Below are 13,375 nucleotides of genomic sequence, written 5' to 3' on the forward strand. Positions count from 1 at the left end.
ATAATCCTATTAGATAAGATTATATTCTCCACCTGACTTTTACCTACCGATTTTAGCATTCATTAATGATTCTTTCCTGAAGTAGTCATTGTTATGATACTTGCAAAATTGTGATCTTTCTGATTCTTTCTTTCTTTCTACATTTATTAATTGGCATTTTACTGTAAAGAAAAAAATTTTTTTCTTTTTTCTCTCTCTCTTTCTCCCTTTCTCCCTCCCTCTCCCTCACATCAGAATAGACTAATGGATTTTTTTGATCCAGTGAGTTATCATTCATTACTGTCATTATTTCCTTTAGTGTTCACATTGTCCCAGATTTGATTTGTTAAAGACCCTTTGCTCTGGCTTCTATGCCCTTTTCACTAGATTCCATGAGAACTTACTTCCTTTATAGTACAACAAGATGTTCCAGGCTTGTCCTGACCTTTTTATACCCTAGTTCTGGAATCAGTCATTCTCCAAAGTATCTTTACTCCCTTTCGTGGGGAATGGTATTTAGAAACCAAAATCTTTACACTAAGTATGTTCATTGGTACTAAGTGGGTGTCATTCTCTACCTTTCAGTAGATACAGGAGATGAATGGATATGCATATATAGACTTCCACCCGGTTCCACAGGGTTCTTCCTTGTCTTCTCCTATTGTATATGTTTATCTTATTTTTCCCTGGATCAAAATATTAATAGTCAGATAACAAAAATAGTTTTGAATAGCTACACACATATCACTGTAACAAATCTACTAGGAGGAGTTCAAGAGTTCTCTGCCAATTTTGAAATGCAGTAATTTTTACAACTGCTGGAGAGATTGGTCCCCCAAATTTCTCCCTCTTTCTAGTCACATAACTTAGGAAAGTTAAGTAACTTTCCTAAAGCCACACAATGAATGTGTATGTGCAAGGATTATAAGCTAGAATTTTTGACTCCTAGATAATCACTTTAGAGTAAAAATTATAATTCCAAATTATATACCTGCAAGTTATTTATTTTTGTTAATCTTCACCCGTGGATAATTTTTTCCATGGATTTTTTTTTTTTTTTTAGAGAGAGAGTGGAAGGGAGGGAGGAGATAGAAAGAAACACAAGAAACACATTGATTGGTTGCCTCCTGAACATGCCCTGACCGGGGCCAGGGATGGAACTTGCAACTGAGATATGTGCCTTTGACCAGAACCAAACCTGTGACCCTTCAGTCCTTGGGCCAAGGCTCTAACCACTGAGAAAACTGGCTAGAGCTATACCTGCAATCTAGAAAATACAAAAAACAGTGTTCTTCTCTTTAAGGTATTTGCACATTTAACAATTCTGATATGAACACCTATACGTTAGTTCCTCACTTAGATGTTTTGATTTAATTGATCTGGCTGTGGTTTGGGAATAAGGAATTTAAAAAGCCCCCCAGGTGATTCTAATGCACAACTAAGGCTGTCAACCATGCTTTAGCTTTTAATGAGGATAGCATTGGCCTCTGGGTTTTGCTGCTTCAGTAGCATTAAAACTTAGAATTGTTGAACATGGGTAGAAATATTCTGGAAAGGTAGATATTAGAAAGTCCTACCCTGTTGATAAGTCCCTTGAGAGCAAGGTCAATATCAGCCTTTTTACCACTGTAGCTGCAGCCTGGCATGTAGAAGATGTTCAACAGTGTTTCAGAAATGAACGTATAAATGACAATGTTATGGGAATATGGAAGGCTTTAAAAATTCTTTAGGCTTGTCCATATTTACTGGATTTCATACACACACACACACACACACACACACAGACACTAGAGGCCTGGTGCACGAATTCGTGCATGGGTGGGGTCCCTCGATCTGGTTGGCAATCTGGGTGATTGGGGCCATCTCACCCAGTCCTGATGGGGCTGATGGGGGCCAGCTGGCAGGGGTGGGGGGAGGGAGGAACCTCGGGAGGTTGGCCGGCTGCAGGAGGTTGGCTGTGGGAGTGCACTGACAACCAGGGGCAGCTCCTGCGTTGAGCATCTTCCCCCTGATTGTCAGTGAGTGTCATAGCTAACACCCGGTTGTCTGGTCGTCTGGTCGTCTGGTCATCCGATAATAATGGTCGCTTAGGCTTTTATAAAAGACTAGGAGCCCAGCGCACGATTTGAAATCGCGCGGCATCGCCCACCCTCGAGTCGCTGGTCTGGCCCTGCCTCCCTCTCCGGCCCTTGAAGCAGCCACAGCCGCTGCTGATCAGGCCCTCCCCCAGCACAGGCGAGCAGGGGTCCCTGCTGCCCCGCCCCGACGCTGCGCACACAACCTCCTCCTGTCCAGTCGACCTGTTATGGCGTCCCAGTTAATTAGCATATTTCTCTATTTTATATATATAGATAGCAAGCATCCCTGAAATATAAAGTGAAATCTCAGTGTAGAATGAATACCCAGCCTAAGGTGTGTATTATGTTAATGTCCTGTGGGCCGGTGGGCCCAAGGGCTCATGAAGAGATGCTTCATGCTCTGAGTTACAGTCTGAGAGGGGCCAATCCCAAGCTTCAGAGAATATGCCCTGTCATGACCTTTCCTATTGCCTAGTATTTATTGAGCCCTTATCATGTACTAGTATGTGCTCACTATTGCTGGGCATATGCACTTCCATTATGTTATAATGTATAATGCCCCTTGATTCAAGATTTTTGAAATACTTTCATACAGCCATTGGGTCTTTACAGTATACCTGTGATGTATATGTAATTCTGCTTTACAGATGAGGGGTCTGAGGCTAAAAGAGGTGAAGTTTTTCACGGAGCTTCAGAAGTGAAAGGATGCTCTATAGATTGTTTTTGGCTCTGTTCCCAGTGCCCAGCGCAGGATCCAGCACATAGTAGATGCTCTAAAAACACTGATGAATGAATATATGAATGAATAAATAAATGCATGCATGCAAGATTGAATGGGTGAATGAGAGACAGAGCTGAGACTCCAATTCAGATGGACTCCAAGTCCAGTGACCATAATACAATATTCCCAGTGGGGAAAGAAGGAGGAATCCCAGATCATAATAGAGGGAAAATGTCTTTAGAAAGAAGAAAGAGTGAATTATAGTGAAAAGCTCAGAAATTTGGGGAGGAATTAGGGATTTGGGTGCAGCCAATAAACATGACATTCGAAGGTAGGATGTGTGTGATCAATTCCCAACCCCGTTAACTACCTGTGTGATTATGAGTACATTAGTAAACCTTTTTGAGGCTTGCTTTCCTCATCTTTAATGCAGGACCAATGATACTATTTATCTCCTAAGAGTATCTATTGCATAGACCGAAGGCAATAATATACATAAACATATTTTGTAAACTCTAAAGAGCTCTGACATGTTAGTTATTTTATTGTCATTGTTACGTTGGGTTTGGTGCATGAAAGGGTCCCAAGAGATCACAACTACAACTGGCAGTTTCTCATTTTACCTCTTTAAACACAAGCTACAACTGGTCTTTCTATTTTAGAAACAGCCCAGCATGTATTCAGTGAATACTTTTAAGTTAGGGGATTATGGAATCAGGATTCTACTTAAATTCCTGGCACAAAATAATATCATGTTTAAAAGGTTGAATAAGATCCTTTGTTCTGTTCAAAGTTGGCTGTGTTTACTCTCCTGCAATGAAATCCAAGTAGTGTGAAATTGAAACCTACTCATGAAATTTCAAAACATATTTGTGTACTCTTGAGCATTAACCACGCTTGTACTTATAACAAATAATAATTAATCCTGATCGTCGAAGTTTAAATAGCACCTTAATGAGTGAACATATTTTGTTTTATTTCCTGTTCTCATTATTTGGTAATCTTTAGTCCAGTCAAGAAGTAGAATCTGCTCTGAAGATGGGATGGAGGAGAGAAAGGCACAGTGGGGAGAGCCAAGGCTCTTCTGGCGTGGAGTCAAAGGCTTGGATTCAAATCTCTGTTCTGTCGCTTGCTGGTTGTATGACTCTGAGAAAATCAGTTAACTGCTCTGAGCAGTTTATTCATCTAAAGAAAAGATGGGGCTATTAATACATACCTAAAAATGTCATTGTGGGGATTAAAGGAAATACATACCTGCTTTTTTTTAAGTATTAGGAAGGTTAATAGTGCTATTAGTCAAAGCAATTTCCACTAAAGCTATTGCAAACAATAACTCAGGACACAAGAGTTAAAGGCTACTCAAAACAGCATTACCTTATTTCTTCCACCCCCCCCCCCTTTTTTTTCTATAGGTAGTTCTTCATTTGCCAGCAAACCCACCACACCAACTGGACTGGGTGGGGGATTTCCACCTCTCAGCTCACCACAGAAAGCTTCTCCCCAACCTATGGGTGGAGGGTGGCAGCAGGGAAGTGGCTACAACTGGCAGCAGACACAGTCTAAGCCACAGCCCAGCATGCCGCACTCCTCTCCCCAGAACCGGCCCAACTACAATGTGAGCTTCTCAGCCATGCCTGGGGTCCAGAATGAACGTGGGAAAGGATCGACTAATTTGGGTAAGGATGATGGTATGGAGCGTGGCTGTAGCGTGGCCTGTGTTGTCATACTACCTGGATGGATGGATGTCCTAAGAAGGAGACAGAAAATAATTCCAATGATTTCTGAGGCAATCGTACAGTTGTAGAGACACAACATGACCCCTGCCTCCAACTCTGTGCCTAGAGTACCTGGGTTTACCATGCTCTGAACGCTTTATCATTTTATGACTGTTGCTTCACTTGTCTGTTTCTCCCCACACTGAGACCAGATGTGTGTATGTTTACCATGTTATCACTAGCGCATCGCATAGCGCTTGGCACACCATACGCACTAAATCAGGGGTGGGGAACCTTTTTTCTGCCAAGGGCCATTTGGATATTTATAACACCATTCACGGGCCATACAAAATTATCAACTTAAAAATTAGCCTGCTGTATTTGGCCAAACATTTAATTAACTCACCCCTAATGCCTTGGCAGGGCCAGGCCAAATGATTTCAAGGGCCTTACATGGCATGTGGGCCAGACATTCCCCACCGCTGCACTAAGTGAATATTGAGTGAATGAGTGGAGGGGTGGGTGGATCTTGAAGCTATCATTCCTTTGAAAGAAGGGGTAGAAGAGAAAGATTGGGAACTTCTTAAGCACTGTGTTCACATTTGCCCTTGGGTCCTGGTTACAGTGAATCTGTCTTAGACATTGAGTCTTATGCTGCATAAGCAGATGTTCCTGAGGCCATTGGGTTTCCTGTGATGGTTTTCCCTCTCTTCTGAGAACACAATATGGGCCAACAGCTAAGGCTCTAGGATATGCTGGATGGGCTTCTTTTTATTTTTAACTTTTGAATGGGATTGTTGCTGAGTAAAAATATTTTGCATAGCAGGGGTGGTTAAACTTGAATTTATTATAAAGCCTGGTATGATACATTTTGCATTCCAGTTGATCTGATCATACCCAGGAATTAAATATATAGGGACATGATGAGGAAATAGGCCTTTCCCTCTACGGAATCCACGGAGAGAAATTCTACTTTTCCTAGTAGCAGTAACTAACATTTATTGAGTACTTACTTACATCATGTCAATTGCCATTCTAAACAGTTTTCATGGATTATTTCATATAATCTTCAAAACTAACCCTATATTGTAGGTGAGGAATCTGTGACAGAGATCGATAAAGTAATTTTTTAAATTCATACAACTTGTAAGTGACAAAGCTAAGATTTGGTCCCTAGTGATCTGGCCCCAGAAAGTCTGCTCTTAACTGCCACACTCTACTGGTCATGACGTAGGTGCCTTCTCACAACACTAACGTGATAGGGATTCTTTTATTGGGAATAGGTAACATCACGTTCGTTCTTTGGAGAGTGTTGGATATTCTTTGGACAATTCCACGAGTCTTGTGGTTTCCTTCCCATTTTTATTTTGAGTAGATGTGTGGTGAGTGTCTTCATCAGCAAATATTTATGGAGCATCTTCAGTGTAGAAAACACTGTGGATACAGTAGTGAACAGGACAGGCAAAATCCCTAGTCAATGTGTACATGTGCGAAGGTGTGTATAGAGTGCCTAACAGTATGGAGATGGCAAATGGGTTTCGATTTGGACACCAACTTTGGTTGAAGTGCATTGATGGCATTGATGGCATGGACTGCTGTGTTTTGGTTCTGAATTTTTTAAAATATATTTTTATTGATTTTAGAGAGGAAGGTAGAGTGAGAGAGATAGAAACATCAATGATGAGAGAGAATCATTGATCGGCTGCCTCCTACAAGCCCCCTACTGGAGATTGAATCCGCAACCTGGGCATGTGCCCTTGTCCAGAATCGAACCCTGGACCCTTCAGTCCACAGGCCGATGCTCTATCCACTGAGTCAAACCAGATAGGGCTCTGTTTTGTTTTAATTTAATAAATATTTAAATATCCAGGTACTGTTCTAAGCACTTTAAAATGCTAACATCAATTCTCACACAACCCTATGAGGTAAGTAGTACAGACTGTACAGATGAGGTAAGGCATGGAGATGATAAGTAACTTGTTTCAAAGTAACATTACTGAAGTAGCAGAGCTGTGTAATTCAGACCCCAGGGAGTCTGTCTCCAGAGTCTCTGCACCACCAGCTAGGCCACCTCTCCAAATAGAATGAGAACGATTGAGGCCCCAACCAGACTTGTAGAAAAAGACCACTATGATGGACTAAAACTGTCAGCTGGGTATAGGAGGAAAAGTGGTGGCATGCATAGATTTCAAGCACCAAGACCCAGACTTTGTGCCATCATAGATAATAAGGAGTTGTATGACTAGGAGAGAGTGTGAGGGAGAATCAATATTACCCTCATCTATACATAGATGGTACAGTGGAAACAATTATGGAATTGGATTTAGTCTAATGATCTCGCCTCAAGTCCTAGCTTTGTCATGGACATGGCATATGATTCTGGAAAAAATCTCTTCAGTTCCCTGGACTTCATTTTCCTCATCTATAAAATGAGCATGGGAGTCTTATACTGTACCCACAGGGTAAATGTGAGTATTAAGGGGACTTATGCATGTGAAAGCAACTTGAAGATTCTAAGTGTTATGAGACAATGGTCTGATACTTTGTTTAAGGGTAAAACTATAATGATTTTTTTTTAAAAAAATTATATTGCAGAAGGGAAACAAAAAGCAGCTGACTTTGAAGACCTACTTTCTGGTCAAGGCTTCAATGCACACAAAGACAAAAAGGGGCCTCGAACAATAGCCGAGATGAGAAAGGAAGAAATGGCTAAGGAAATGGATCCTGAGAAATTAAAGGTAAGTCCCTGGCCCAGTGTGATTATCCTGTATGACAAGGTCATGTGTGTGGAGCTGTCAGGTTCCTAGTCCCCAGCTTCCGCAGTGCTTTCCTCCACTTTTAACCAGAGCCATTCTGCTTTTATCTGTTTCTGATTCTGGAAGTCTAAGAAGATTTGACTTGGAGAAAAAGAATGTTTCTCCATTTTTTTTTTAAAGTTTGAAAACCAGTTCTTCTAACTGCTTTATTTCACAGATGATGAAACAGATGATAGTTCATAGATGAGAATGTTGTGTGAACAGGGGGACCCAGGTTAGCTTGGAAACAAAAGAGTGGTTATGTTGATGAGTTGTGTAAGGTAGTGGAAGAACTTATAAACATCAAGAGAATAAGAATGCCCTTCATAGAGGGAGAGGTCCATTTCCTATGTGACAAAATACTACATATGCTGCCACTATAACAAACTGGAAGATGAGGGTCCAATCTGTTACTGCTTCAAAGGACTAGTACAGCCAGTCAATCATTTGGAAAAAATATAACACATTTCTAGACAGATTTGAACAGTTGTTGAGGATGTATATTTAGATTATTGGATACATGCTTAAGTACAGTAGAAAATCCTTTGTTGTATTTGCTTTTCTCTTCACAGAACATCACAGAAGCTTTATGTTCCTTCCCAAAAGTTTGTGCTCCATCTTGATAACTTTTGTTCATTAGGCAAACTGACAATCTCCTGTAAAAGAAAGTCATGTCTGTCTTTTAAACCATACTTGGTTTTATAGTTGGTACAGGGTATGTATTCATTTAGGAGAGTAGCCATCATTAACCTTGACTAAACCATTCATTCAATGAAAAATATGCTCCTGCCATGTGCTCAGTGCTGATGCATTGTTATGAACCCACTCTCTTAATCACCTCATTTATTCAAAATATGAAGATCCAAGCTATGAATAGTTTGAATGAACGTCTAAATGGATGAATTCATTTGACAAGCCTTTTAAGAAACATATATTTCTATTGATTTCAGAGAGGCAGAAAGTGATAGAATCATCAGTGATGAGAGAGAATCCTTGTTTGGCTGCCTCCTGCATGCCCCACACTGGAGATCAAGACCTCAACCTGGGCATGTGCCCTGTTGGGAATTGAACCATGACCTCCTGCTTCATAGGTTGATGCTCAGCCGGCCAGGCTTACCAAACCTTTTTGAGCTCTATTCTGTGCCAGGAGAGTTATTTGTTTTCTGAGAAACAGTGTTATGTAAGAAATAGTACCTTTCCTCAAACAGTTCTGCCTCATGGCAGGGAAGGACAAACACACAGACAATTACAATGAAGTGTGGCACATATGATAGAAACATATTTAAGGGAGTAGCCTGGAGAAATTCTTTCTTTTTTTCAAGGGGCATTTATTTTATATTAGTTTGCCGGACACTGTACCAGGCAGAATAGGATAGCAGAGACCAAAATAGACATGGTGTATGTCCCATGGAGTGTATACTTTAGGAATGAATAATTCACTCTGGGGTGGGGCAGAGAGGAAGGAATTCAGACTCTCAAAGGGGAGCAGTATGAAATTCCTCAGCAGGCTTTTGAAGGATGATGAAGAGTTAACCAGAAAGAGAAGGCAGGAAGTGGAGGTGGAAAAGCTTTCCAGGTAGAGGAAGCAGCATGGAGTAGCAGGGGGCCTCAGGTACTTTGATGTTGCTGGAGCAGGAGGGATTCCCAAGAGTCCCAATAGAAACCTTCTGAATTTCTTAATTCCCCTGCATTTACAGATTCTAGAATGGATTGAAGGCAAAGAGAGAAATATCAGAGCACTTCTCTCCACGATGCACACTGTGCTGTGGGCTGGGGAGACCAAGTGGAAGCCAGTCAGCATGGCAGACCTGGTAACGCCAGAGCAGGTGAAGAAGGTGTACAGGCGAGCTGTGCTGGTGGTGCATCCAGACAAAGTGAGCATAACCTACCCTATTGTATTGCCTGTTTGCTCCTCATTTCATTAATTTATAAACATGTATTAAAACAGCATACCTTCTTTTTTTAAAAAAAATACTCCTTTTGTTAATTTCAGAGAGAGGAAGGGAGAGCTGAGAGAGAGAAACATCAATGATGAGAGAGAATCATTGACCGGCTGCCTCCTGCACACCCCACACTGGAGACCGAGCCCATAACCTGGGTATATGCCCTGACTGGAATTGAACCATGACCTCCTTCCTGGTTCATGGGTCGATGCACAACCACTGAGCCACACCAGCTGGGCAAAACTACATACTTTCAATTTGCTGGTTATTAGGCCATTTATATGATAAAATAAAGTTCATGGGCTAAAATCCAGTATTTAAAAAAACTTTATAAAGTGTATAAAAAAATCAAACTACATATTACAAATAACGGAATGGGGGCTTTCCTTACAGAGGCATATCACCAGTGACTAAAGTTTAGGATCTCCAAGAACTTAGTTATTTTAAGAAATAGGAAAATGGGAGTTTAGAAATATAATCAATTGGAGATAGGCTGTCATAATCCTTTGTCATTTGGTAGATAATTCTGGAAAACTTCTGGAGAATAGAGAATAATCTTTTGCTGCCCAATAAGTTCTCTGTTATCTACTCATTGACCTACCATATGTGAATTTCTAGGGAGAATGCCTTCTGTGGAGGTCATAGTAATGAGGGGCAGATAAATTGGGCTGTAAGAGGAGAAATGGCTTCATAGAAAAACATTTCAATAGCATAGAGCCCACATATTAGCATTGAAAATTTGATATAAATAAAATTCTGGTCTGTGGTATCTAATGTGTGTTTTGTTTTTTCTATAGGCTACTGGGCAACCCTATGAACAATATGCAAAGATGATTTTCATGGAGCTCAATGATGCCTGGTCTGAATTTGAAAATCAAGGCCCAAAGCCCTTGTATTAATTTATGAGCTTTTCCATCTCTGCTGCAGACCTGTGCTAATGCTTAGTGTATGTCAGTTCTGAGGTTTTCAAAGATGAACCAAAAACTCCAGTAACATGTATCCAGTACTAAACTGTTAAATTACTCGTGAATTACTTCCTCATTGATAAGGAATGTGGATGTTTGTTTTCTCAAGTCCCCACCATAAAAGGTCCAAAGCAGGAGAGGACTTTTTAGTCAGCTGACCTTGCAGAGTCACAACATTCCAGCCTGCCCTTTGAGGAACCTACTCAGCATATTGTGGGGAAACGGAAAACAGGCCAGCAGAAGCATAACACCCATCTCATGGTCTGGGAATAGGATTAATGAGCAGAAGTCATGATAACAGGATTACATGAAGGATTTTAACTAATGGTTTTTAGATTTTCTTGGAAAGATATTATTTGTGCAACGGCTTTAGACTCCAGGAATACAACCACCGAGTTTTTTGTTTTTGTTTTTTTTTTTTTAACGGACATTGACTAAGGTCTTTAACATAACACTGTATACTTTGGGTCAAGAGGACTAACAGATGCAAGTGAACTTGAATTGTGGGAAGTGATTATACTACAATCCAGTGATGACCGCAAACTCTTAAAATTAGTGAAAATGTTGGATAAAGAAAATAGCCACTCTGTAAAAATTTTTAATCCTGGTCAGAAAGGTAGGCTGCTACCTTCCTATCCCTTTAGAAAACTGGTTGCTTAATGAAAGAAGTCTTAATACCATTACAACAACTCAACCTGATTTGAAAGAAACTTCTAATATTGCCCTTAGGCTTAATGCTCTTCCCTTTGCTTAGCCGAGAACATGTTCTTAGCTTGTCCTGAAGCAGTTTGGCACATTCACAAGTTATCAGGACAGATCCCTAGAGTGGACTGAATGCCCTCTAGGTTTGTGAGTGGTTGTGGTGGGAGCGTAGAAGACAACACTGAACACCTGTAACCAGACAGGTACAGTTGCAGTGAGGAAGCTGGGCTGATCTTCAGACCCAGTCAGATGGCTTGTCAAGATTTTTAGGTTCCTCTCCCCAGTTGGTAAACTGAATTCCTTGGATTATCAGTGGGGTTTATTGTTTTAAAAGTTGTTGGGAATCCACAGGAACAGCATTCACACAGGGACATCTGTGAAAGCAAAGCAAGAATGAAACCTTTACAGACTTTAAATGGGTTGGATTTCAGTTCACTGTTTTGGCTGTTTGTGGTTTTAAGAGGTAAGCAGTTGTTATCCTGTTGACTGTAGTAGATCTCTTTGGTGCACACATAGACAGTGTGCATAGTATATGTATGCAAAGCAGATGGGCAAAAAGATTCCCATGATAATATTGTGAAAAGCTTTCAAAAATTGTTTTCCAAGACAATCATTTTTTTTTCTATTTTAATTTTCATGTGGCAAACTGTACCAGAGAAGTAGCATGTCAAAATGCTTTATGTTCCAAATTAGAAAAAAGTAAAAAATGCTTTATGTTCCATGTAGAACTTTTTTTTCTCTTTTTTTTTGTTAAAAGGATTTGTTTTCTATTTTACTTTTTACTGACAATGTGAAACTCGCAAAAAAATGTTCTTTTAAAATATACAGCTACAAACTGTTCAAGGCAACCATAACAAACTAGGTGTTATTTATTAACATATAAAATAATGTTTGATCCAGTATGTGCTTGTCTTATTTAAAATTGGAATGTGAGACATGTTGCTGTGACTTGGTTTTATTCTCATTCACATTTGTAGATATTGTGTGAACTACAGTATATAATGATAATAATTAAAAGGATATGTGAATGCCACCTACATTTTGAAATGATAGAACTATATTAGCTTTGTATCATGTTTGGGTAATTCATCACTGTTCACAGTTTAAAACATCATTAAACATTATGTAATTAGCAATGAGAAAGAATCTTAACTTAATTTTGGGTTCCCCCATCTCTTTTCCAAATATGTTATAACTCTGGAGCCCTATTTATCTTAAAACCCTTAACATATGCAGACCAACAGATTTTTGCATTCCTTTTAAATATCTGGTTGTGACAGAGCTTCTTGTTGGTCAAATTCGCCGTTTCATTCATTCATATTTATTGTAATATATTTTTGTTTTGTAAATATGTTACACACAACAAAATGTGATTGGTTTAAAATATTTGTAATGTATATTAAAAGGCTCAAAAATATATTTATAGAAATCTGTTATTTTTGCACTCTTAGGAAAATAATGACAGGCTTGAATTATACCTTCTGACATGATTTGCATTTTTAAAAAGTTACGGGCAAAGAATATGGAAAGCATAGAACACATTTGTACCAAAATGTAATCTGACAGGATTTCTGCATTTATACTCTAACCACCCCAACTGCCACCCTTGCCCCATGGCATACACAGTTTGATCATGCTACGTGAATACTATGTTTCAAAAAGAATCAGCATAGAAGTCCTGGTCTCCTAGCTAGAATATTAATGGGTTTCAAAGCTTCATTTGCATGCTAAAGCAGAGGGATTGATTCTGGGAGTTTTAATAAGTGTACCTTCCATCTATGAGGAGACATGGGAGGAGCGAGGAAAATAAACAGGCAATTAAACACGTGTTGAGACTACAGTATGCACAGTATACAGTTTTGAAAAAGTAAACCGAGCAGGAATCTGAAAGGTGGTGGGGGTGAGAATTTGTACTTCTCAGGTAGCCAGGGAAACCCTGGGTTCCCATGAAACCCTTTATCTTTAAGTTTTGTTGAAAATTAAGCAAATGCAATCAAAGAGGGGCAAGGCCCTACAAAATGGCCCTCTGGGGAGGGCTCAGGTCCTAGAGTAGTGATGGTGAAACTTTTGAGCTCGGCGTGTCAGCATTTTGAAAAACCCTAACTTAACTCTGGTGCCATGTCACATATAGAAATTTTTGATATTTGCAACCATAGTAAAACAAAGACTTATATTTTTGATATTTATTTTATATATTTAAATGCCATTTAACAAAGAAAAATCAACCAAAAAAATGAGTTTGTGTGTCACCTCTGACACGCGTGTCATAGGTTCGCCATCACTGTTAGGAGATAGATCACGGTGCACGTGGGGTTACCGGGAGCTAGTGGCTTTGCAGGGATGGCTCAGGATGTGTATCAGGAGGTAGGCGCCGAGCTCCGTGAGATGGGGGAGGAGCTAGGCGAGGTGGGGGCGGAGCTACGGGCGTAATGGGGCGGGGCTCTACGTGGCGGGGCGGGCTCGGCCCGCGGTACCGC

The 13,375-nt window shown here is 40.1% G+C and overlaps 1 protein-coding gene across 3 annotated transcripts in view; it reads left to right on the plus strand.

Annotated features, from left to right (window-relative positions):
• Positions 1 to 12,315, plus strand: part of DNAJC6 (DnaJ heat shock protein family (Hsp40) member C6) — a 122,105-nt gene extending 109,790 nt beyond the window's left edge. For all 3 annotated transcript variants that reach the window (XM_070405292.1, XM_070405293.1, XM_070405291.1), the window contains exons 16-19: positions 4,191 to 4,454; positions 7,089 to 7,231; positions 8,986 to 9,162; positions 10,029 to 12,315. In XM_070405292.1, coding sequence (XP_070261393.1) covers positions 4,191 to 4,454; positions 7,089 to 7,231; positions 8,986 to 9,162; positions 10,029 to 10,130 — 686 coding nt within the window. In that variant the 3' untranslated portion in view covers positions 10,131 to 12,315. The remainder of the gene's footprint in view (positions 1 to 4,190; positions 4,455 to 7,088; positions 7,232 to 8,985; positions 9,163 to 10,028) is intronic.
• Positions 12,316 to 13,375: the final 1,060 nt, after the last annotated feature.

Source organism: Myotis yumanensis, unplaced genomic scaffold (assembly GCF_028538775.1).
Source record: "Myotis yumanensis isolate MYYU_CA2020_CCGP unplaced genomic scaffold, mMyoYum1.0.hap1 SCAF_2, whole genome shotgun sequence".
Lineage (NCBI taxonomy): Eukaryota > Metazoa > Chordata > Mammalia > Chiroptera > Vespertilionidae > Myotis > Myotis yumanensis.